Source organism: Anopheles darlingi, chromosome 2, assembly GCF_943734745.1.
Source record: "Anopheles darlingi chromosome 2, idAnoDarlMG_H_01, whole genome shotgun sequence".
Taxonomy (NCBI): domain Eukaryota; kingdom Metazoa; phylum Arthropoda; class Insecta; order Diptera; family Culicidae; genus Anopheles; species Anopheles darlingi.
The window spans coordinates 14,421,772-14,448,798 of NC_064874.1; the positions used below are offsets into that span (position 1 = coordinate 14,421,772).

Here is a 27,027-nt window from a genome sequence, read left to right on the forward strand (position 1 = left end):
GCTAGTCCAGGCCATTTTGAAACTCCGCTTTTGCAATGATTTTCGGATTTCGACCGGAAAGAGAGAAAGAAAAAAGAGAGGGTCACTCCATCGATAATTCCGATCAACATCAGCGGCCGGCGAATTGGGGTGATGAAGTCATCAATCTCGGTTTCCCTCAACCTCCACCCTCTACCCTAGTCTCAGCGTTGATAATGGGTAAGCCAAGCGCAAATGAATCATTCGGTTAAGCAGTGCTCTGAGGCCTCCGAACCTCTCTAACGGCGACCGGAAAACCTTCCCCAAAACAACCAGCAGCACCACACTTTGCTGACGATGATGGGGGAGATGCGACGCGAAACACTTGGCGATCTTGGCGCCCCTAGAGCGCGTGTATGTGTGTTTGCTGGAATTATTACGCATCTCGGTGACGATGAAAGCGCTCAAGCAGTTTGCGTTGACGCCCTCAACAACTTCTTCGCGCAAGACGACAGCCGCCGGGTCCCGGGCACCATTTTTGGTAGATGGTAGACCATTTTTGGGGGCGTCCAGCTGATGTGCTGACTCGTCTTAATGAGGACAAGCATGGTTAGCTCTCTTCTCCCGCGAGCAGCGGTAATTGATGGTTACGTTTGGCCAGGCTGAAAGTGGGAAAAAAGGGCAGAATGGGAGATTATTAGGTCAAACACTGCTGGTGCGCCAATGGGCATGCCGGTGTGCCTCTCTTTTCCAACGAATTATATCGGCTTCAAAGTGGCACAAGTAGGGAGCAGCAGAACAGGAGCGTCAGCCGCAACCATGAATTGTGAGCTGTCTGATACAATTTTGTTTGTGTGCGTATTCGTGGATCTACTCCCAACAGGAATGCCGCGTCGATCGAGGAACTTCCGATGCGTCACTCGCAACAATTCACGCACATGATTTACATCCTGCAGTCTCCATGGTTTTGCACAATTCATTTCTAAATTGCCTCTCCATTTGCAACGTGGCAAGATGAATTCGAAAAAAAAACGCGACTCCTGCGATGCCGCCGACGTCAACATTGGTACTAGATTTCATTGTTGGGGATGGTTTCACCTTCACTCGAATCATTCTCCTGTTCCTCGGTTACCATGGCACCTGTTGCGGTTCTTCCGCCTTGCGCACCAGTTGGCATCTGACGCTGATCCGAACTACCTTCACCCCCGTCGTCTGCTAACGTATCTGCTGTCTTGCGCTTGCCTAAAATGTTTTCGGCCGCCAGCTTCGTTTTCTTCGTCTTCCTTTCTTTGGCGACTTTGCGTTGTTCCATCGCGTACAGCGCGGAACGCAGTTCGATGCTTCGTTCCATCAAAAAGTCAAAGTTTGCCCTTGCACGTGCGTTCCGTGGCGGGCGACCATCCTGATCCGGTTCGTTGTAAAGCTGCACCTCCTCCTCCGTGGGACCGACAAAATCTAAGTGCACGGTTCGCAGTGGCCCCGGGCTCGCATTGCGGCACTCGGGACAGGTCGCGTGAGTTTCGAGCCAGCGCGTGACACACGGCTCGTGGTACAGGTGCCCACAGACGGTGGCCGAAGTTGGGACGTACCCGAACGGTTCTAAGCAAATGGTACAGATCGGATCCATTCTTTCGGTTTCGACTGAACGATTCGGCTACACGCAAACTTCTGATGCTGTAGCAGCAACTTCTAAATGGCTATGGTTGCTCTAATTGGTTACTACAGATACACCAGATTGTCTTAGCAACCAGATGGATGGCTGAGGTGTACCCGGCGTGATGGTAGGCGTGAACGTCGTTGCCCCTTCGCGTAGATATCATGAACTCACTTTGAGGCTTGGGAATCAATGATTTTCTTTAATTAAATTCCACATCATTGTTCCCGCTTGATACTTGGTGCCAAGGCGGATGAGTTGCTATCTAATCTGCATTCGTATATCCCCCCAACGCCCTTCCCTTTTCGCGACTGTCAGAGTGCACCTAAATGTCAACAAAGGACCGCGCAAAGCACGAAAGACGTTGCGCACACCCAGCGGCAGGCGACTGGCTGCGCGCTCGACTAGTGCACGGCGGTGGTGGCGGCGGCGGCCTTCACCACCGAGCACGTCCCGATCCGGCCTCTTATTTTGTAACTTCTTGGATCTGTTCTATGCAAGCATCGCTCGCGATGTCACGATCCATCATCATTGGGGGTATCGGCACGAATTTGCAACACCTTATGCTGCTGCTGCTGTTGCTGGTGGTGCTATCCCCCAGAGGATTACTCTCCGTTTCATTGTGCACCCCCCTCTGGTTCGACATTTTGATCACATTGGTTTCGCCCTTTATGCAAGCGCACAATCGCCATCACGGTCGGAAGCGTGACATCGTGACGAGGCAGCCCAAGTTAAGGTTCGCGCGCGCGCGCGCGGATTGCGAAATATGATCGCGGCTTCGGCAGCACCGAGAGAGCGCGGTCTTGCTTGTCTCCCTGTCGCCAATCTATCTGACGAAGCGCCATATTCCAAAATGCTCGCATCATTCCCAAATGTGGCCGTTGTCTTTTAGCCCGAGTGCGTGCACATTTGCATTTAACTCCTTCGGTACAACGATGTGACCCGTTGTCGTGTTGCCTTCACTCGGTAGTTGAATCATATCGGTCCGGAGTTCTTTTGCTGCGGTGGAAAGGAATTCTATGGGACAGAGATCGCAGCTCTGGCAGACGTATCCGGGGAGTCATTCCGTTCAGATCTCGTGTTAAAGAAATAAATAAACATTTCTGAGTCTAAGGTCCCCCCTCTCGAGACTCGGGACGTCAGCGGTTCGTAAAACGGAATGAAAACGGATGAATAATGTATGCGACGTGCATAACTTTACTTTCCGCTTAAGCTGCCGGTTCAAGTTTATTCACGTCCGCTGATCCGAAAGATCAGAGAAAGAAAGAAAAAGAGAGAGAGAAATAGAGAGAGAGAGAGAGAGAGAGAGAGAGAGAAAAAAAAAAGAATGAGAACGAAACAGAAGAGAAGATGCGATGCGGTATTGCAGCTGTGACTGTGCGACTTCACCATGAATGTGAGATTCTGGCAGAATTCTGAACTTAAATTCGACATTTCCTCTGTCGAATGCTGTGTGCTTGAACCATTATCTTCGTCGAACAAACAACCCCAGAAGCCGACAACAACGGGAAGTGATCCCGCAAACTGACGACGACTGATAAGCATACGCTCTACTACCAGACACCAGCATGCGTTGTAATTAGATGTAATCGCAATTTGGAAAATGGAATACAATCGCTTCCCTCGCTTTATGGCTGTGACATACCACGTCCTTCACCTTTGTTTAGGGCGATGGCTTTACCATCGTACCGCACTCGAGGTGATAAGAACTGGCTCGTCGTCGACCTTGCCTGTCTTCGCTCGAGCCCACATGATTAAGCCGGTCGGTATCGGCATCCACCTTCATCGTATTGACTCACCATCGACGAGTCTTTGTTGCGTGAGAGCGAGAGTAAATAGAATGTCCGGACCGTTGCCACTTGTCATGTTGCGAAAGCGATAAACACGCGTATCCGTCGCTTTGTGTCGCTTCTGCTGCTGCATACAAACACCGCGCGGAAGAACAAATTTGCAACATTCCACGGTTGATGGTTTTACCCATTTTTTCCTTTTAAAAAAAAACTCCGGTTTATCAGTCGTGTTTGTGTGTCAGAAACCGATCAGCCTGCGCAATGATGGTGAGTCACTCTCGATATCGGCCACCAACGTTGCTGACGCACATGCCCTGGTGTGGAGTGGTAAAGTGGAAAATGTAATTAGAACCCGCTACTACCACCAAGACCTTCGTCTTGTCGGTCGCCTTGCTAGTCAGAGCGATAGTTCTTCCGAGAACCTATTTGTTCTTCGTTCGATGGACATATCAGTCGCTTTCTGGCAGTAGCCTGGCAGTTTCTTCAGCCCCTGAGCATGAGATAGCTGTTTTTTTAAAGGCCAGAACCACCTGGTATAACATGAGAAACAAGTCAACTCGTTTAGGGCGAAGAAGATAGATCTAATTCAATTAGAAGGAGACGCAAAGGATAAAGCGACTTCTTAAGTAATTTTGATAGAAATAGTCCATCACTATCCACAAAACAGATGATTCTGAACCTCCTAGAATTGCGATCATCAAGAATGACCGCTGAAAGTTGTATCTACAACTGAACCTGACCATTGCGACCTTGAGGGGGAAATAGTTTGTGTTTGTTGTTTGTATCTAGACTCACGTATCGCATAGCAGGTCAGTCTATTACTATCGCAAGGGCACCAGAATGTGTCGCACCTTTTTACAATGGTTCAATTAGTGCCAGACTAATTAATCGGCCAAATGGTAGACCATCGGTGCAACTACAACCGAGTACCACCTAGATATGCCACGAATTCAGGACCATCTTTTGGGCTTATACGGCGACTCCCGCTGCGATTATCGAGCATACCAGCGCTCAGGGGAAGGGGAGGTGTTGATTATAGGGTTTCATCAAACATTGCCAGATGCGCTATCATCGAGGCACTCCCATACCCCTCCTAGAGCCCTACAAACTCTTTCGCGTGGCGTGGCGTGCCATGGCATGGCGTGACGAGAAGTAGAAAGTGTGAGTTTATTTTACAAATTAGGCGTGAAACATGGGCACACACTAGTAGTAGAGAGGAACACAGCAATGTAGACGAGTGTCCAGTTTGGCCGATCGTATGATGTGCAAACGTTTCGGCATCACGCGCGGCATCGAGTGTAGGTCACGTTCAAACGATACAACGCAGCCCAGAATCTCGACAAACAAATCCAAATCCGATGTTGAGAGGTGATTCGATCGTATGTGGCCTAAATTGTGGGAAAAGGTACCTCGTGCTTGTGTTTCAGTTCACTTCTCCTCCTTCTCTTCCTCGAGATCCAAGGAGGAAACTCTGGATGAGCGAAAGGCTTCGCGGCGTCCAAGGTACACAGTCCCAGAAGCAGCATCACCTTCTCCTCCGGTGGGCTTAAGAAGGGGTTCTTCAACCACAACAATGCTCCTCAATCAACCTATTCCACGTCAATAGAAATCCAAGCGCGATTCGCTACTCTTGAGCTCGATGCTTTCGTTCGGTTCTTCCGCTCACGCGTCGGCTGTCGAATTATTCATCTCGGTTCGATAGGTGGAATTGAGTACCCGTGGACAGGGGGGGGAATCGTCTTCGTTGTACCCACCGGTACGATTATCTTGCGGCTGTGGATGGATGAGAAACCTCTCGCCCGGAGGGAAAAGGGGGCTCATCATCCGCCGAGGAGATTAACATCTTTCGTACGAATCGGATGGTCCATCATCCTCTCCTTCCTTTTCCCACCCGTATGGGACCGGAAGTTGGCGTAAAATGGCGTACCCATTAGCGCGGTTGTTGTTTGCTGCTGGAACCCCTTTTGGTTTTCCACATATTTGGTGCGGAGTGCGGTCAAGTGATGGAAGCTTTTTTGCAAATTATTATCCCCTTTCCTGCCACCGTTATGCTTCTTGGCTTGGTAGTGCAGGAAGTGCAGAAGACCGCTGACGAAAGATGCTGCTAGGAGGGGAAGCCTCTTTCGTGCTTGTGAGCAGCTCCTTCATCTTCGGGGATCGCTTTATTTAGAATCTGGATGCATAAAACAACAAAACAAGACAATACAAAAGTAGATTGTTGTTTTTGGCAAAATTACAGTCCCACGTTTTAATCAGACAAAATCCGGTTTTCTCCTCAAATGTGATTGTCCAAAGCGCAGAGCAGATTCTTTTCTATGTTCTGAGCCAACCTTTGTTGTGCCGCCAATTTGATTATGGCTAATTGAATAAAATCGTGAAACGATTCACTTGGCTCACCGGGGTCCATTGGTATCGTCCGACACAATCCGACAGAGACGCCGTTTGTTGGTTCGCGTTAAGCGATCCTTTCGAATCGATTCTCTTCTTGCTTGCCGTGACTACCGACTGCCTTGCACTGTCCCGTGCATCCCTCTGCAGCGTACAACTTCAAGAGTTCTCTTTGCACTGTGCCTACCGTCCTTGATCGTGCCACTCCTACCGCCAAGATGACAAGCGAGAAAATGAAGTTGTTGCAGAGAGACCACCGAGCACACAAAGGCTCGTTTCGCAGTAGGCAACGTCTCTCTCTCTCTCTTTCTCTCCCGTTTCCAGTTCTGCAAGTTCTGCGCGCAAACCTGTTCCAATCCGGTTAAAAAAGATTGCCATTAAACGTGGCGACGAGCATAATTAAAAGAATATAACTAAAAAAACGCGCCCCGATTAGCAGCGGCCGTGGTGTGGAGAGTGGCTACCAGATACGAAGGAGTTGTGTCTTAGGCGTTTGGGCGTTCCGTTTGTTTATGTCTGGTCGAATGGAAATACTTGGTCCCAATAACAACAGGCGGGTCAGGTACTTGGACTTTGTTAGAAAGGAACCGAAGGACCACGTTCTCTCGATCAGCATCGAGCACACTCAGCATCAATTAGAGGCCGGCTCTTGGTCAAGACAAGAAACAAAGGCTACCGGTCCGAGGCGTTCCACCCAGAACACGGTGGCAACCTTCAGTGGTTCGATGGAATCAATGTGTCCTTCTCGGGCGATTGTCTTTAGCGCGGTTCGAAAGCATCCCAAAAAAGGACTTGGACGATTGTTTGTGCAAACCTCTTCAGCAAATAACAGCAACAAAGTTGCAGGCTTGCTACGATATTCATTCTGGTTATGGTCAAGAAGCGCGTTTGGTCTGGTTCTAAAACCCATATAAGCCAACCAAACAAAGCAACCCTGTGCTCTGGAAGTGACAACTACATTCCGAACCCATGAAGCGAAGCTCCCACTTAAGGTAAAAACGTATTGTCTGCCACGTTCTGCGGTAAGTCCTTCCATCACGCGAAACGACCATTACGTGATGTTGTCACACACCGCTCGAGTATCGCTCGACGGTAGCGGGGGGTAGCAGAGGTTGGAATTCAATATCGACGGCCATGGTCCAGCGGAGAGAAGAAGGTATTACGCCCTCCCTTCTTTCCCTCGAACAACGACACTTGTTTGTTACCACCTTCCTGCCGCGTTCGGTGGAGGCGCCACGCCCTCCACGCATTGCACTTCCGCTCCACGTCACATCGTCCCAGAGAAGAAGCCCTTCCAAAATGTCGAGCGCTCCGTTCGTATGTATGGAGAAGTTTTGTCGTTACGCATCGTGGCTGGCGGTCGCACGGCGTACACGCACCGTCGGAGAAGGTTGATTATTATGAAATTTCGTTGGAATTAGTTACGCATCGATGGCGCCGCCGCCACCACCGTCATTCCGCGGGCCTCTGTGCGGGCGGAGATTGATGCAATTGACGCTGGTAAGTACAGTAGTGCTCGTCGGCCACGGCACGGCACAATTGGCGTGTGCGATTTGGTGCGTTGGTTGGTTAGACTTCGGCGATCGTCGTAAATGAGTAAGGAAGTTCTCGTCAAGTAGATGCGCCTGCAGCGGTCCTGCTTGCTGGACGCGAGCCGAAAGCTCTCGTGGCCCTGCGGTTGTAGGTCAAACCATTTCGCAAAGCACATTGACCATGCTGCTGCGTCACCGGCCAGCTTGTTGCCAGCTCATCTCGACTAGCCATCCTCACCATCCGCTACAGCTTCTCTATCTTTCTGTACAACTCGCTGCAACCGGTTCAGCGAGCAGCCAACAGCCAGCAGCAGTGCAGATGGTGGTGGCGAACGGTTGGAGTGCGGGATGTTCATGAACTGCCTTGAACCTACTTCATATCTCGCGCTTCAGTCGCTATGCTGTGCGCGTCGTGCGTTTTAACTGCTGCTGTTGCTGCTGCTCGCTGCCGACGAGCCTTTTGTGTGGAGGCAAATGGGCTCGTGGAATGTTGGCAACGCTGCCACAGACCGCTATCAAATGGTTGTTAACCGGCTGTATATGATTGTACTTTTATCCAGATACTATTTAATACTCTAGATCATTCTAAACTTCAATAGTTTGGAAGCCCGTAAACTGTGGTGGTGTAGAAGCGCCCGAATGACTTCCGTTGCGCTAGTTGAAATCATTGTAATCTCATGACACATTTCAACTGCTGCCGGGGGACAACCTTTTGTGCTTTTTCCCCCTAGTTCGTTGCCCTCTCGCGATGGGTGGGACCCGGGGAGGCTACAGTGGCTAATGACTGTTTTAAAAAGCTATGGCACGTGGTCGGGGAAGAGTGCTCTTTGGTGACACGAAGTGCTCCACGAGATGAACCCCCTCCTCCCTTGGAGCGTACAATGACATCGACCCTATGTCGCATCGGCAGAAAGAGTTCGTGAGTTCGCGAAGACGCGAAGACGCGTCACGCACAATGAATCGATTTCAGACGGCCGGGTGGCAGGGCAGGGCAGCGATCGCTGTCTGTCAATCGGAAGCTGTCACACGAGCTGACATTTATCCCGGTGCCAAGTTCCGTCGGATCGGATCAATTTGCTTTGCCCTCCCGCTAACCGTGTAAGCAGCTCGCTTCCGGGAGTGCCGCCGGGGGAGCGTTGGAAGTTAACGAGAACGATCCATCTGCGAAATCGTTCTTTGTTGTGATCCGATCGTGCGTCCGGTCTTAAGACGACTATATTATACGGGAAGCCATGCCAGAGCTGCCATTTGCTGGCTAGTTTACTTGAGTTCCAGTGGACAAATCAAGAGAGATCAAACTTACGAATCGAGTGCTCCTCCTCCTCGGAACCGGTCCTCTTCCGCGTGAACATAGAATTGCTCTTAGCATTGACCCGACCACCGGCTGTTTAGAAGTTCAATGTCCGACGCGGTACGGTGTACACACGACGAGGGGGACCTTCTACACTTTTGCAGAAACAAGTTTTGCGATGCTCTGGAATATCTATTATCTTTTACTATTGTCTCCAATGGATATTCGGTTTTTTCTGGCCAACAACGACAACACATACTACTGAGGGCGATGAGTTGTGGCGCTATTGTAACCTCGCTAATCACCAGATCTCGAAACCCCGACCACAAATCCAACTGCTGGTCCGAAATCCATCGCATGAGTGACCATTAATTCGCATGTTTTTTTTCGGTTTTTGTTTTCCGTCGTTGGTATCGCCTTTCACGAGCGGTTGTCGCCCAAGCCGAACGCCGCGGCCGTGGTTGTTGCTGGCGAGTAATTTTATGGCCTGTAACCGTAAACCATTTATAACCCTGGCCCCCAGTGCTATCGCCCGGCCTGACTTTCGCGCGATTAAGCAGACAGGCTGGCTGGCTGGCTGGTTGGTTGGTTTGCTGGATGGCGGTTACTAGCTCCACTGGGGAGTTTGTTCCGTTAGGTTCTACTACTACTCGGTTTCGACTTTGGCACTCTGATTCGCACACATTAAATTATTCAAACATCGTCGTCGGTGGTGGTCCATTCGTCAAATGTCCATGGTGTCGTCTCGCTCATTAGTGGTGGTATATCACCCCGGATCCCTGTATTGAAGATGTCACTGACTTTCTCGCTCATAGGCCGTATGCTCATTGAATATTACAATCTAACTTAATGGAGAAAACAAACTATCATGGTACTTCCAACTAAGTACGGTGCTACAATGTGTTAAGTACCATGCACAACACCGCCGTATCGATATGCGAAACCAATGCAAAACTATGCTACGACGTATTTCATTTGGCATATACCCTCTCTGTGCCAATGCACTTATTGGCCGCAATGTAAACAAATGACACTTGGTCGCGCGCAGGGTTAAAAGGGCTACGCGATGGAATGTTGGCCATATTCCATCAACAAGCCTCCCGTTGGTCGATGAATATTAATTGCGATCGAATCGCGCATGACACCTTCTCATACCATGTATGATGGTGGATGCCTATCATAGGAATTGCGTTTGTTAGTTTTACTTTCCTCCGTAGCACCTCGTTTGGTGTTCGTTACTTTCTCCGCGAGGAGTTCCATGTGTCTAAAGGCACTCGTTTTGTGGTGTTTGCTTGTTTGTTTATCGACACGGTATTGGTTTTTACCCAACGAGCGCGAGACGCATTAGTTACAAATTTTCTGATCAATGTTTTTTTAGTGCGCCATTTTATCCGCGACGTAGTACACATTGCGGTGTTAGCTTTAAGAATGATGGCAATTGAATGAGCACAATCGAAACTCATCCTTGGATTACGGTGTGATAACCCTATGTTTCAGACAATTTGGATTCATTGTTCCTGATGATTGTTTAATGGAGAACCCATCTGTTTATTTGATATCTACAGACCTTTGGGGTACCTATCACACCTTGAAGCTCTTATCGATCATGGAAAATCCCCTTGTTTAAACTCCAAAACGCGGTATTTTCGTCTCACTATAACCTTCATTGACTGCTATGTTTGCCCATTTTGTCGAGGCCAATCCAATCAGTTATCCAAACCACTTCCGCCGCAAACGTCATCTCAATTTCAGTAATCCAATCCAAGTGAATCTATCCGAACATCATCAGCACTAGTTGGTGGTTCGCTCCCCATCTCACCATTTCTTCTCAAGCGGAACCAACGGCGCGAGATTCGTGCAGACTCAGTCGGCAGTCGTGTTGGCTACGCTGCTGCCACGGTAATTAGAGGGGTAATTATCATTTGCAATGTAAAGTCCATCAACGGAACCATGCCGCCGCACCACCGCTGGGAGAACCACTGCCGCCGCCGATGGGGGAGAAGGAAGGTCATCAAATAGCGATGGTGTTCCGCGTTTGTGTTCGTGTTTGTATTTTTCATCTTTTTTCACCATCGTCGTCGTCATCTTCAGTTATGTTTCGGTGGAGAAGTAATAACAAGAAAGAAGAGCTGGTTAAGCAAAAGGTCATTTGCGTACGATGCGCTAATGCTTCTCAATTTGGCCGACCCGCGGGACCCGACCGGCGACCAATCTTTTGATCTCATCGGTTGGAGTGCCATTGGGATCCGCTCCGCATTATTAGGATAGCGTTACCAAGGCCATTTCCATTTCCGCGAATTCTCATCGGGCTTCGGTCGGTTTACTCTCGATGCGGACTATTTATTCGATATCCTTGGGCATCCTTGAACGAGGAAAGATAATTATCCACGTTTTTGCTTTTCACTGCTACTCTTGACACATATAGCAAACGCATCACACTCGCCGAATCGCGGAAATGCCGTCACTTTGGTGTTGTATCTTGATGCAGCCTAATGAAATGAAAAATGTTCTTTGATCTGATCGAATGCGGGCTACGAATTTTTGGGTAGCGGGTCACAGAATCTCCAGAAAAAAGAACAAAGAATCTTCTAATCATTAATTTGGCTTCTACTAACCTCCGCACACCCCTCTACCGTGACCTTTTATTCTGGGAAAAAATACCGGAAAAATTGGGAAAAGTTAAATGACACAAAGCTTAGTCTCATCCCAAAGTTCTTTTCGCTGACGCAGAAGGAAGCGACTCCTTTTTCGCCCTAGGCGCGGTAGCTTGAGAGCCAGCTCTTGGCTCTAACTTTTAACTTTAATTTATCTTTCCACTTCTCCACTTGCTGCTGCTGCTGCTGCTGCTGGTTGCTGCTTGCCCTCTTGCCTCTCGCCCCGTTGATCGTATTAATTGCTGTTTGATAACTTTCGTTAGAATTTCTAATCTCTTCATTCATCCGCCTCGTTGTTCGCTGTTTTCCCGCTGTCGCTGTTCTTTTAAGAAAATACGCTTAACGGTGAATCACCAGCAGCAGCAGCAGCAGCAACGGAGTAAGATGGGAAGCTTTTATACGGCGTTACAAGTCGATAAATTTTTCGCTAATTTGGCGCCGTCTTTGAAATGGTTTCCTATTGCTTTGGTCGACAACATCCCGCTTTTAGTTTATTATGTCCACCGCTTTGTTTTATTCATCCTTTTCCTCCTTTCTTTCTCTCCTCGATACAGCCCGGTGAATCCGGTTTCGTCGTGTTGGGCGACCTGACGCTGGAAACCTCGACCGATCCGGACGATGCCTGGGCAATGGGACCGCCATCGCCGTGCAACGGTGAATTCGCCAACGCCTACATCGTGATCAACGGCAAATCGAGCATGAGAAACAAGACTAGTAGAAGTAACAAGGTAAGTTAGGTCGCATTCCGCATCGAATCAGCATCGCAAAAAAAAGATAGCAACTACCACCGCTTCCGCTTATCACAAACTATTCTACCGAACCACAATTTGCCGTCTAGACCACTTGGTGGGGTGGTGTGGGATAGTTCTATTTACAATAATGATCGCGGTGTCTACGGACGGACGATCCATGTTCGGTGTCGCGCTTATCATCGTGCTAATATTGAATTCCAGCATGCGACTTACTGCGCTGCTGCTAGGTATAGAGGAAACAGAACATTTCTCTCCAGTCTCATGACTTCATCTTTGTGTCTCACCCTGTAGCCTGCTGGCAATGTGTTGTTTGAGAGCGCGTCGTGCGTTTGAACAGCAGAAAACACACCATTTGCCCATTTTTGAGCGACCATTTTCCGGCGCTTCACGTGCAACGGTAAACGGTTTTCTCTCCACCTTTCCTCGGTTCCTATTTTCACCAAGTTTTGTCTGTTTGTGTGTGCTTGTATGTGTGTGTTTGTGCGTCTGTACCTTTATATATATAAAGCTGGCATGTTAGGTGCTGATGAAGTGCTAATTCGGAGTTCGGAGTGAAATTTCCACGCTCGCACACACTCATAACCAGCATCATCCACCAGCAACAGGAGGGGAAAGACAGGAGGGGTATGCTGTTGCATCGTTTTTGCAAACGTGGCCCCCACGAGGAAGGGATGGTGGTGTGTGGTCTCTCTCTCTTGGTGTTGTTCATAGGCGTCGACTCTGGTGCGCCACACCACGAGTGGAAAGTCTGCTTCTGCTTCTGCTGCTACTCCCAAGAGGAAGCTGTAGACGAAAGGAAAAGCGACACGCACTTCACATATAAGTCCCTGTGGGTGTATGTGTGTGTGTGTGTGCGTCCACCATGTGAGGATGAGAGTGTGTTATGTGTGTGTGTGTGTATTATTTTCACGGCTTCACAGCCCGCGACGACCACTTCAGGTTATGATGGAAAATTGCTGTTGCACTCGTGGTTGCCCATCTGCTGCTGCTTATATTCCCATTTTCCATTCAAGCCAACAAACGTACAAACGAACGCACATCGGCACGCGCACACCACCCAAGGCTGGCCAGACATATGCCATCCACCCCACCCACCCCTCCACCTCAATTCCAGGCAAATGGAAGCACTCCTCTTAGCCCTGCGCTCCGGTGGTGGTGTCTGAGTCGGAGTTTTTTAGACCAATGATGGGACGACGGGAGGTTCAGTGATGTGTTTTTCCTTTTCTTTTCCTAATGAATGTTTGAATCGCACTTTTCGCTTAGGAACGAACACTACTGTGAGCTGCTGTAAGCACTCTTATGCTACCGCTACCGCTTCTCTGTTCCTTTCCTCACCCTCTGTCGACGGTCCATTTGTGTGTTTTCAAATTATTCTTTTTTTTGTTTTGCTCTAAAGTGTATCACCGACAGACAGGAAGGATGTTCCTGTGATGATTGTACGAGCGTTTGCCATTTTCTGTTCTTTGTATTCTTTGTGTTGGCAGCAGGCACGTTGTTCCCTTGAAGTGGACAATTCCGTTTATGTCTGTGGCAAACTTTTTTTTCCAATTTACTACTAGAGGCCGTTCGCTCGGCAAGAACCGCGCAGTCGTGTCGAGTGATAACCACATGTTTGGAAAAGGGAACCAGATAATAGCTTGTAGTATTTGTAGTTCTAGTTGTTTTTATTTTCTAGGGTTGTATGAGGGGTTTGATAACAGAATAGCTTGCTTTGGTTTTGCTCACTTGTTCTACAATTAGTTGAATTGAAGCATGTATTATTCCTTCATTAGTTTTGAAAAATGAATAAATGCAAGAAGATTTTATGATTTTCATCGCATTGTTTTGGACATTTGAGGTTAGATTTGTATAACAAGCTAGTAAGAAGCGGTATAGTAGTGGTGGAAACCCCTTGCGAATTGCCAAGGCTTCTCTTATATCAATTTCTCTTCTCCTTTTCTTTGGCTTGGCAATTATTGGTTAAAGTATCGATGGTCTAGGGCCCATTAACATCAACTTAGCGTGCCAATCGCAGTTACGCGTTTCCGCGCGTGTGTTTGTGTACTCTTTGTCCGGTTTGACTCATTCGTGATAATGCGGAGTGAAACATGGCCTCTGTTGATATGGCGTAGCGTGTGGTCTCTTTAAACAAGTTTCCAATCCTGATGAGACTGATCTTCATTTACACAGGAAGATGACAGCTACTAGCAACGCATCATCGTGATCGCGATCGATCGGTGCCGCTAGCAGGAACTGTTCAATATTCTTGAGCAGAAATTGGATCTGGTTGCCATTCAAAGACATTAAAGGAATCTTAGCGTTATACAAGATTGCACTGGAAGCGAATGGTTTCCTATTTATATATCACTAATTCCAACAGTCTGGCGCATTAAAGCGCCGCCTTGAGGATGTAAAATGATTCCACAACACCATCATGCGCTGGCGCATGCATTCGTTTTATTGCGTTGTTTGAATCAGTTTAAGTTCACACAGTTCGCCTGACTGGCTGGCACGCTTATGCTTGTGATAGAAGGCGGCTTGATAAGAAATATCAGTGACCACAGGGTAGCGGGGTCTGTGTTTTGTTGTTGCTTCAACTGCCGGATGTACAGTGCAAGAGCGGCAGCCGTTTGATAACAGAGCTGCAGATGTCGTGCCGAGAAAACTCGCTTTTTGTTTGTTTTCATCTTTATTTCATCCAGTTTTTCTCGCTGCAAACAGCGGAACTGGTTTGCGTTTGCAATAGTTAGGGAGAGCTTTCGAATACGTATCGATGATAGATTTCCATACTTGAGTGACCAGTGATCGCGGGCTCGTTGAGCTTTCTGCTTTCTGAGTCAATTAAAAAGAAGAGCAAAAAGATGAGCCAGTATCGGGCAATAAAAGAGAACTACATCTTAAAGGATTACGAACTCGTTTTCTTTAAGGCAGTAGCAACACATTCCAGTTTTTCCCGTTTTCTCGTCACTGGAGCTCGCCAGTTCGCTCAACTCAAACCCCGATTGCTACATTGCTATTACTATCGAAATCGGTAGCTTAATGGCAATGATACGACAGCAAACACATTTACACACGATATCGCTTATCAAAACCACACCGCGGACCACACGGATGAACATGAAGCACGACGCGTGTTTTCCTCTGAATCAACACATACACACACACACAACAGGCGCACATAATCATGACAGGAAGTCCAGTGAGTCAAACCTCAGGTGAACATCTGTTCGCTTCACTATTACCGTGCATGCCTTGCCTAGCATAAAAAAAAGTGCGCCTTCCTTGGGTGGTGTGCCTGTGCGCAACATTGTAGCGTAGATTTTTATGCGAACTACTAGCATGGAATGGGGGTGGGTGCCAGCTTTTATGCGTGTGTGAAGGTCTTTTTTCGCCGATCGTCGTGACGCGGAGGGGAGCAGGAAGCTACAAGGAAGGTTGTGTAAACCATACCACGATCCGCCGCACACCTTCATGTCGCTTGGCACGAAATTGGGCGATGTCTTAGCGTCCGCATGAAGCACCACATATCCGATGCATCGCAAAATGAAAGAAAGACAACCGAGTTCACGGGGCTGGCAGCGGTAATGTAATAACGCAAATACTTTAATACGCATAGCATGTGTGGCGTGCCGCACAATCTTCATCAAACACCCCCGAAACACGCCTCTCCCGGAACAATCGTCTACAATGACGATTGTGGCGACAGCCCACTACTATGTTGTTGTGCCGATTTGGGGGGAAACGGTTGGAGATGAGCTTTTGGGAAAAACACCCACACCAATGCAGCACTGGAGGGAGGAAGATGAGCAACGTTCAAACGTTCACTCGATGGATTTGATTTGGACAAAAACCGAATGCAAACTCTCTCAGGTGGTGGGTGCGCGCCCTGCGTTGTTGCTGCTTCTGCAAAATTGCTTCCTGCTCCCAGGCTCTGCGGGGGGGTCTCTGTGGTGAAAAGCTCGGAGAAGCTGCGAAGAGAAGCTGGTAGCCGCCGACGCGTGCTTGGTGATTATGAACAATTTTTCTCAGTTTTTCCGCCGCACTTTCCGCCGCGTACTGACACAACAACACACTCCACATAGCCTTCCCATTGGCGCAGACATTTGCGTCATGAGCAAGCCCGGACAACCCTCCGACCCTCCTCCGTCCGTCTGTCAATCGTATTTGTGAGACGGAAAGTAATGCTTTAATGATGTGTGCAAAAAACAACCAAACCAAGGCGCGGGCGAGAAGGGGTTTGCTCTGGAGGGAAAAAGAAGATGAGGATGCAGCATTCGATTTTCACCTCTCCCCTTTACCGCACTTTTATCGAAGAAGAAAAGCCATATGTGTGCCGCCGAGCGATGCGCCAATCGATAGACAGTTCAACCGATAGATCGATGAGCATCTTTCCGACTGAATCGCGTTTCGACGCGGGAACAGGTGGCAAGCGTATTGTGCGCGCCCGAGGTCGATCGGAAGCGGTTTGGCTACAGGGGTTTTTTTTCACGAATTTTCCACCTAATTTTGCTGATCATCACAAGCGGAAACCCGTCGCACTGGGCGCGGTGTGCGTCAGGGCAAGGTGAAAGTGTAAAATCTCCTCAGTGTTTCGGTTTCAGAATTCATCCAGTTTTAAGGTACAACCACCCACCGCCGGCAAACCGAGTGGCAAACAGTTTGGTTTTGGTGTGTTTGGTGGAAGTGGAGCGCGCACCAGTTGTTGTTGTGGAACCTGATCGATTGCATCACTTAGCGGCAGCCCTGTCTCGGCCTCTAATGCCCAAGTGCGAAAAGGGAGTTTTCATTGTTATCGTCGTTCCACGTGCACAGCAAATTGTGCAATCGGCGGCTGTCTATACGATCTATGTCGAATGGTGGAAGTAGTTTCCTATTATCAACTTATGCGTACGAAACCGCTGCCACTGTTAACCGCAGCGACCACAGAGCATTGAGTAATGCAACTCCACCCACCACCGCAAGGTGGCTGCCGGAGCGGGACAATTGTCTAGTTGTTGCCACGCGCCTAAGCTACAGCATCGGTTCAGAAACAATTTATAAGCCAAGCAGGTTGTTGAGAAGCATTTAATTCAGTTAAACAGCCAAGCGCATATGTTGTTTCGAACGACTTTGAAAGCATAAAGATCATTTCTACGGGGCAATATCTGATGGATTGTCGAGAGAGGCCTATGGCCGGTTCCAGCCACAATACCTCACAAGAAGAAATGTGTATACCAACACCAACATGGCTAAAGCCGGTTCTCGTGTGTCTGGCTGTGATCTCCGAGACCTGGAACAACCCCCCCAGGTGTCTGCCAAGTGGCGCAGACCGACAGTTCACCACCGACAAGTAAAAGGGCTCAGTGACGCTCGTTAAACACCACATCTGGACCACATGATCGTGGTGAGAGCGAGAGCGAGAAAAGGAGAACGAGAGACGGGACGAAGACACATAAAGCCCAGAACAAGTCCCCCAAACAACATCACCTTCTGCTGCGGACCACGAAAAGAGAATGTCTCCCGTTGGTCTGCTGGTGGTAGTAGTAGTAGCAGTGCAGTATCTGCGCGTGTGGCCGCGTTGCCAAACTCATTGGACCCCAAAAGTCAGAAAATCCCGTAAGCTTCTTCCCCCCAAAAAAAAACATCCCAAGAACCTCGTGGGGCACGGGAAGGAACAGCATGAAGAGAAACGGAGTGCAGAAAGCGGGGAATAGTGAGAGAGGGTTGCAGAAAGAGAGAGAGAGGAGAGCATGTCAGTGGTCTGGAACAACATCGCTCTGTGGGGAAGCCAGCCACCAATTGCTGCGCCTAGGGGATGGCACGAGGAACGCGAAACGCGAAGCTGCAGATGATGATGATGATGATGATGATGGCGGCAATGGCGATGATTAAGATGGTGAAGAAGAAGGTCACCTTCAGGAGTGAAGCTAACGGGAAAGAACTGCTACGGATTTTATTACGACAACTTGCCGGATGATCATATTTTCTCCGTCGTGTTTCCCTCTCTTTTGCGTTTTGGTTGGCCACTTCTTCGCACTTTTCACCGCGAAATGGTTGCGAGTTGCACCACAACAACAACCAACAGGAGGCTGGTGAAGAAAAGTCAGTTCCAATCGGAAGAGGAAGGACAGAGGAAGAAATATAGCCTGCAGCATATGCGCTGTAGGACTGGTCGAAAATGAAGGATGGAAAGAGAGACACGAGAATGTGCTGCTGAACTGGTTCGGATGAAGAAGAGCCGTAAAGGAATTATCAACCCGTTTCATGCCCGATGCGTGCGCTACGACCCTGTGTGAGAATTTTGTGCGTTTTGAAATGACCAACGCAATGCGTGCCAGATGGACAGTGCGATCGCTGATCGCGCGAAGTAGAACGAGAGAAGTAAACACCAGCATGAGACCCCCCTTCTCGTGGCAGCATTTTTGCACGGCAGTTTGCAGATTACTACAAACAAAACTATATGCAAAAGAAGTCAAAGAGACACTCAAACACCCCTAGACACGTGTTCGTGTTCGGGGTTCGTGTCTTGCACAACAGTCTCGCTGCGTGAAGCATTTCAGGTTTTTCGTCCATCGCGTTCTCGCACAGCACAGATCTCAAGATTTGCACGGCGTCGATTAGCTCTGGAGAAGCACCACTTACACTACTACGGGGCCCCTTGCTGCAGTCACGGCATCTTAACTGTAATTTCGGATTCTTTTCTCTCCCTGGTTGGCTCGCTGGTGCTGAGCCCTGGTTCGGTCGCTTCAGCCTCCGGTCGGCATCTCCCCACGGACCAATTTGCGTCGGTCAAGAGTGATCGCGAAGCACCCTACCCCCAAGAGGGAGTGTTGGCCCGTGCTTCTTCTTCTCCTGTGTGAGCACAACGCTGTCGCTCATCCCTTTGAAATCGGTGCGTCCCCTGGGTTTACTTTCTCTCTGTCGGTCGGCTTTAATTGGCGACGATAACCGATAGTCCCGGGGCCGTGTTGGACTCGGTCGGATTGTGCCGATCAACGTCCTTCTCCTCGGGGTGTTAGAAAACGATAAATCATTCCACTGATCCACCACCACACCGGGTTTGACCTAAATTCTTTCTCGCAGCAGCTTACGGACGGGGTGCCGCCGTGTTTGTAACGTTCTATTACCATTTGATACAGTTTGATCTTTCGCCATTTGGTCGACAATATTCCAAGCTCTAGTATCCCATTTTCTTGCTGTTTTCGGGATCGTTTTCCATAATTTCCCGCTTGCTGTGTGCTAGTTATGTTTTTTTTATCTCGTTAATCAAGCTTTTTCCCTGCCAACTCGCGCCTGTTAACCATTTGTTATCCAATTCGCGCATTGCAGTAGCAAACAGCAGAAGCGATTACGCGTGTACTTGACATTTGATGCCAGCAATAAAGAAACATCTGGTCGGTCGATCCGCTACTTCCTTCCTTCCTTCCTTTATCACCCGTGGCCGTGCCACGAAATGGACACTACTCTCTTTGACATAGCTGCTATAAATGGGTTGGAATTTACTGTGGCACGAAAAAAGGCGAAAAAGAAAACCAGTTTGCATGCATCCCCGTTAACACTCACTCACGGCTCCGGCTGGTGTTTGGTGTGATAAATCGCGAAAACGTGTTGTCCACGGACGGGGCAAAGAGCCGAATTAGCTGCTCCGACCCCTTCCCACCTCAGGATGACGCCGGTGCAACCGGAGCAAAAGGAATTAGTTCACAGAAGTAGTAACATTTTAGGAGCAAGAGAGAGAAAAACAATTTTCCATTAAGACACACACACACACACACACACACATGCCTTCCATCGCCTGTGCCCCACTGACTGAGTGACGTGACGTGTCTGCCACGAGCTGACAAATGCAATTCGTTTGCTGGAGGAACTGGAACTGGAAAAGGGAAAAAATGGGTTTTAACAAGCAGGAAATGGTACCGTGTGGTCAGCTGACTACTATTGAAAGTAGCTAGCAAAAAATGGCCTTATCTTATGCCAGTCGCTGTAGGACACCCACCACCCCCCTTCGGTGTATTAACAAACGTCCCTGGTCCACTGGTGATTGCTGAAAAAGTGGCGCCCTGGCACGTACTTTGCTATACACCAATTTCCACCATTTCGCTGCGTGTAACCTGTGTATTGGTCACGGAAGTATCTCTCCATTCGATTCGGTGACGGCCCCACTGTTAATGCAGTGCGCTATCGTGCAGTTTATCACTTCGATTCGGTTTGGCGCTTTTTTGTATGTGCATTGCCGGGTGGCGCATACTTTAGGTGGGAATACCGTTCCGATCGGAGACCAGCGCTGGGTGGTACGCTTACATACATTGGAACGAGGAGAGAGGGGTTTTGTTGTCCGGCGGGGAATGTAATTGAATTTTACCTTCACTCGACATCGTGGACGATTCGGCGGCGACCGCGGGGCTTCTCGAATGTTTGTCGAAAACCCAAATCCGTACAACATATGCGGAAGTGCGCACCACCGAGCGAGTGCATGTACATGGTACATGTAATGCAGCAGAGACTGGTGGGAGTGTCCAGTTGGAGGAGCAAATAATACGTGCCGTGGCCACGCAAATACCTTCCCAATTTATATCACGCAGCTTACATAAATTAATCGTGGTTTAATTTGATTAAAAGGCTTATCGTCCTGCCACGGTATCGGAAGGCAGGGCACGCGGCTTACCGGCAGCAACGAGTGTGTTTGTTTGGCCACACTGACCGTTAGGGCATGCCCGGGTGGGGCACTTCATGAAAGAAAGGTCTTTTTTATTTTTCGAAACCTTGATTGCATCATGATGTGTGCCAGCAGCAGTATCATTGTTGCTGGGAAGCGCCCATTTCCGTGTGTTTGTCGGTTATTTACTTAAACGGATCACGATCGATAAACAGTGGCGCTGAAGCGCCGGTGGTAAAGTGTCATGTGTGTGCACATCTCGAATTGTGGTTGCGTTTCACAATTTATGTAGCTGCAATGTTTCGATTACGACTCTTTCGTCACTGAATGTTAGATAACTTGTAAACGTGATATAGTTCAGAATGGTTTGATTAATATTTTTTTCTTTTTCTTTTCCTTTCCAGGTAAGCTGCCAGAGAACGCTCATCCAGATCAGTTGCTAAGTATACTCGCTACATGCCGATAGAATCCTTGAGGGATGATTGTCCTAAAAATGTCTTAAAGTTGCACTCCAAATCAACTAGCACGATATGTGCAACGAAGATCGTGAAGAGATTGAAATACTAACTTTACTTCGCCATTTTTTTTGAAGCGTTATGGTGTTCAGCGCAAGCATTATGGCGTTTGGCCACTGGAAACACATCATCAAATACGCATATATAACATTCAGGAGCATTAGCGTTACTGTTCTGCTTGTTCCCGGCCAAACTGCTGTAGCATGGAAACGGTGATGGACAATGATGGAGAACATGCATGGTGGTGCATTGGATATGACATTCATCACTGTCGGTGTTTTCTCCACAACCTGCTGCAATCTACAGCATGCTGCAGCAAGGGTACCAATCCTTCCATCTTGGCTTTGTGTAAAGCCATAATGCACAGCTAGAACCAGAGCATGCCATCATCACAGGATGACGGCAATATGGATTACATTAATCATGGTTCCCGGGGGGAGGGATGGTTTTACGACTTTACAATGTACTTTCCTGGCGAAAGAGAGGAAGCAAGCCTGAACAGTAAAGTCAATGCCACCAGAAGCATATGACTTTCTCTCGACGGGCCAAGAGGAACCAACATAAAGCTCCTGGGACAGAGATAGGAATTTGACCAGACAAACACACACACACACACACGGGTTGTCAGAGCGCTTCACATTTGCGTGGGGATCTGGTGCCAGTAGGTGGGACCGATACAGCACGAAGGAACAACGTTATGCAAATAATGGAAAAGTGCAATTTATGCTACACCCCCCTTGAGCTACAGCAGTTCCTGCTCTGGTTCTACCTCAATCTGACTACAACGCTTGCCTTATTCATTGTTAGCCACTGAATAGAGGTGGCGGCGAAGGGTGATCATTACACTCTAAAAGACGCTAATGATGATGACGAGGGAATTGCGAGTTACGAAACGAAGTTGATAATGCCACTGCCCTACCGTGAGTCTCAGTCCGAAAGGATAATGCATTATAAATGCTAATTGTAACTTGCATTTCGCCATTCGCCAGTTGAGCGCGTAAATCAGTAATGACCGTCAAGGTACACTTTTTGAAATATTCCTTTTTCTGCTTTTGAACAGTTGTCGTCGGGGTGGTTGCGAGAACAAGCTTAAAATGTTGTGCTCGTAACGCGTCCGAGGACTGCTGAGATGCAGATAGTAACCCTTTCCCCGTTTATGCATCTGTGTGGGCAGAGCAGTCAGTCGAATTTGGAAGAAGGCGGAATAATTTTGCATACACATTTTCGGTGCAGCTGTGGCCATGTTGACGCGTTCGTTTGTCGTTTATTTCACATTTTTTCCGCCTTCTAACCTTACCTCTGAGTTCATCAAAGTTTGATGCACTCTTGATGGGTTGGAAGGAACAAGTTCGAGTGTAGCTTTGAATGGGACACACAACACAGCTGACGTAGAGGGCTCTGGGTCAAATGTCACAAAAGAAACATTTTGTGTTCAAGTTCGTGGGCATGGATGTAGCGTCGGTTGAAAGATAAAATCAATTTCAGGCGATGCAACGCATGCTGCGAGAATGACAAATGTTGACACTGGTAGCCGTGGGAAAGGCTATTCGTGGAAGCTCGTGTGTGTTTCGGAAGCGTGTTCCAAAATCTCTTTGTACTTTAATGAAAAAATCATCGATAAGAAGAGAAGAGTTTAAGGACAGGGGATTGAAAAGAATATTTTTTCATTTAAACAAAAGTGAATTGAAGGGGCATTCAAGCTCAACTTTAACTCAACATTCTTATGGAAAGCTACAATTCAATTTGCTTCAGTTACCATCATTTCAGTTGCGTAGAACTGTCTTTTTGGCGTTTCATCTTCAATGCTAATAGACCTATGTAGTCCTACGTATCCATTCAAGGCCCCGCGAAAGACAGTTGCAGGTGAAGTTGTTCCTAATTGACTGCCCACTTCGTACGTCAGTGTCAATGATTAGTCGTATTCGTCCGCCACATTGGCTAAGGTCAAGTTCAGCCTCAGTTCGGTCTGCTGCCGAACAACGTCGCGTGATGCCGGATAACGCTACCCAGCAACCATCCACTCTTCCACTTCCAACCAGATTGACGGTCAGTTTCCTGAAAACGAGCTATGACCTTAAGCGTTCATTGGGCTTATTACCGCTAGGATCGTCCCCGGTGCACGGTCAATCTTCAAGATTGCGTGCTGAGTGGGCTTGTGCTTCTCACGCGCGCGCCTATACGGGTTCGTCATAAAACCGTGGCTTGAGGTGCGGTGTAAGGTTGATTATGATGCCTGCGTTGTTCTGTGCGACAAGTGGTAGTCGTCCAAAAGCCAATGTCGCCTTATCCGGCGCACAGATCTCGCCTACGCCTCTTCGCCGCTTACATATTTGGGAAGGTGAATGGATGGCGGTTCCAATAAGCAAGCTAATATCATTCATCTATCTTCTAGAGGCGAGACCACTCGCTGTCTTTGCTTAATATGAAATGTCCTTAAGCGTGTATACTTTCAGATATATTAATATTGACGTAATTGAGGCTATTAATATTGATTTTCGTTTTTCGCAAGAATTCTTGTATGTGTCCATTTCTATATAGAAGACTGGACGGTTGCGCAAATACTCCATCAAATACGAGGAACATATTAGATCATAAATCAAAGTAATGGCACATTCCGTTTTGTAACAACAAACGGTTGAATAACACAGAATACCGATGACATCTGCTGCGTGATGTCACTGCCGCCAGTGAAAAAATACATTGCCATTGGAGAAAGCATATTATTTTTGTACCACATAACGATTCCGGTCAAATTGGATCATCAGTTGTCCGTTGAGTACTGTCTTCGTCTGGACTTCGTCGCATACCTGTTTCGTAGTTGGCTTCATCATTCCCCATTCAAAAGAGGCCACCTGGAGAAGGCCGGTGCCGCATGTGGCCCCTGGACGTGTATTGATTTTTTAAATAACCGGCCAAAACCGGCACGTTTCCTATCTTGTCTTTACTTGGAGTTTTTTTTTCTGTTTTCGGGAGGGAATCAAACGCAAAAGTGGCTCACTTCAGAAGAAAGTGCAAGAGGGTCGTACCAGGAACGAGCACAAACAAGCGAATATGGCGAGCCTTCTCTTGGGTTGGAAAAAGTGGTTGATTGTGCGCGACAATAAATCGACCATACTTCCTTCCCGGTGCTGCTGCTGCTCGGTCATGCAAATCGAGCTCGATCAGTCTGGCCGGTTCCCCCCCGCCGCGAAACGGGCGTAATTTGCGTGACGGACACAAAAATGGTTTTCTTTTCTTCTTTGCCGTGCATTCGGCGGTGTCACTCTCGGTACACCTCCTTCTGGCGACTCGCGACCATGCAGTGTATCGTGTGTCATTCGTGCCGTCAGTGCTGGCAGGAAAGATGCAGAATCGCTTGAGGCGAAGCAGGAGGAAGAGAAGGCACCGCGAACTCGCTCGGCGAACGACGAAATGCCTCCGGAAATCTCTCAACACGCGCCGCACCATCAGCGCATGATGCAGCGCGTCCAGTCGTCGTCTTCGTCGTTTTTCTTTGTGTTTCAAGCAGCAGAAGGGAAACTGAAGACACGCGAGTGGGGTTGGTGAGGGAGAGGATTGAAGCTTGACTGACTGCAGCACTGTGTGACATGTGCAGTCCAGACGCGTTGCATAAAAAAAAGTTGGGCCCGGGAGGGAAAACCGTACAAAATGAGTGAGTAAGGAGCAGCAGCGAGCGATCACGACTTGGGAAAGGGAAAGAAAAAAAAATCGGTTCAAAAACAATGCTCGCTCAGCAGGAATTTTGTTTGTTTTGTTGTTTGCCCTTTTGCCGGTGTCTGGAAACAAGCGCGACATTAGCTCGTCGTCGTCCCCCGTCCCCACCAAAAGCCGTCATTTCAATGTCGATTTTGCATAATACGCTTGCTTGCGCCGTTTCGACGACTGTCGCCGTCGTGATGTCCAGCTCTGTTTGGAGAGGGTCTCGTGGCGTGCAAGGATTTGTGACAATGTGGCACAGAAAACCCATTCAAAACTCTCGTCTTTAAACGGAATGGACGACAATGTTCTGCCAGAGCAGATCAGATGTGGTTGCCCAAGATGCAGTAGAATGTGATGTAAACTCGTGGCAAGTACTACCAGACAATAGCTTCGATTGACAATTGTTTGTGTTTTTCGGTTGATTGGAGTATTCAACAGTTTTCAATTGGCAATAGCAGGTAGTACAATTAGTATAGAATAGCTTTAAATGCTGTAGCACAATTTAAGTACTGTAGTACAAATAACCAATGCTATGTACCAATCTGTAAAGATTGTTTAAATTGATGATTGTTAGTTCGTTCATTTCATTGATACTTGGTCTGTGAGGTCAAGCTGTATTTGGCAATCGACAAGGTCACCGTAAAACTATCAAATCGTAAGCAAAAGTACAGCAACGACCATTCGCCGGTTGCCAACGTCGTCTGCACTCATTACTTTCCTGGTTTATCGCTCGGTGTCGCGAACACTATTTGGCTAAGTGCACCGTCGATACCAACCACGGGAAGGGACACATTCATTCAGCGCACCACCGCAGAGTAGTTAAAGTGCAGTTCCATGCACCACCACGGCACCGATATATTGAGCAATAAATCGGACTAACATAGCCTAGGGTGGGAGGGGGGGGGGGGGGTATATACAGAATTGCGATTCTCTTCGCAGCAAAACCCAACCATCGACCACCTTCTCGGTGCAGCCCGAGTTCGACCTCACAGCTAGTTCCACCCTATACAGCACACACACACACAGACCTATGACTCACGAGGTATTGGCCACTGTATCAATAGTAAAAAGCGCCACCCCAAACCAACGTTGCCACCGCCTGCTCACCCCGTTTCAACAATGAAAAGTGTCTGCCTACTTCTGCCCACCAGCACGGGCAAGCTTCGCTTTTAACCGTAGGAAGGTGAAGGCGTCCGTACACCGACATGCTGCAGACGTGTGGCGTGGGTGGCGTACGTAATGCAATTTTCCTTTTTTTCCACTTTTTACTCTTCGCCAGTTTTCCACCATTCTCAAGCTCACGACGTGTGCGCTAGCGGTGTTGTGAGCAGCTTCCTCTTCCTTCTTACAACCGTAGTCCCCACGATGGATACCGCCACCTCCGTCACCCGTCATGCGTCAGAGATATTGGTTTTCCATTTGCACAAAGGGTTTTCCTTACCGCTTTTCTACTGCGCAAAGTCTACTCTGATAGCGGCTGGTGGTGGAGACCGGTTGAATGAGAATAGGCTGCCCTGTTTTGCTTTGGCTTGTCACAATCAAAGTAGACAGCGGCCCTCGCAGTGGTTAGTGATGGCGAAGGTTCTGGTCCGAGAAGCATAGAAGGTTAGTTGTTCAATGTCGTACCAACCAGCGTTGCCGGAACCACAAGTGCATTTGATCGAAATGGCCAGGTGTCCGACACGTACTCTGCAATTACACTCCACGTGCTACCTGGGGCGCGCGATCCAGAGCACCGGGCGGTTGCTGCTACTGCTGCACGCCATCTCCTTGTCTTGTGATTGGTAATTCCGTTGGATTGTTTCTCAATTCATCTCACTCCACGCTGTCACTGTCTTTGGCCAATTTTCTAGGCGCCCCGAAGAGATAGCCCTGAGGTAATGGATCGTCAATATCGAATGCAACAATAGAGAGAATCACAATTCGTCTTGCACATTTTCAGCGCCAAGGTTTGTGTGAAAATGTGGCGTGATGAAAAAGGAAAATGTTAACCCTTCAGTTTCCATTTTCCACACCTTGTTACCACCGAGATGCAATTGGTTACTTTCGATTTCTGGGGGTGCATTTTATCGCCCACCGGTTGGTCAGCTGCTTTTTCTGTCTTCTTGCTTACTACATCAATCTACTATTAGCTACGGTGGTTAGGCCAGCTAGTAGCCAGGGCAGGGCTTTCCCATGTT

At 48.3% G+C, this 27,027-nt stretch overlaps 1 protein-coding gene across 4 annotated transcripts in view; it reads left to right on the forward strand.

Annotated features, from left to right (window-relative positions):
* The window catches only part of LOC125950861 (zinc finger protein jing homolog), a 58,728-nt gene that overhangs the window by 20,444 nt on the left and 11,257 nt on the right, over positions 1-27,027 (forward strand). For all 4 annotated transcript variants that reach the window (XR_007468759.1, XM_049679220.1, XM_049679219.1 and 1 more), the window contains one exon: positions 11,822-11,995. Coding sequence is in view for 3 of the 4 variants with exons in the window: in XM_049679220.1 (XP_049535177.1) it covers positions 11,822-11,995 (174 nt within the window). In the remaining variant the exon portion in view is untranslated. The remainder of the gene's footprint in view (positions 1-11,821; positions 11,996-27,027) is intronic.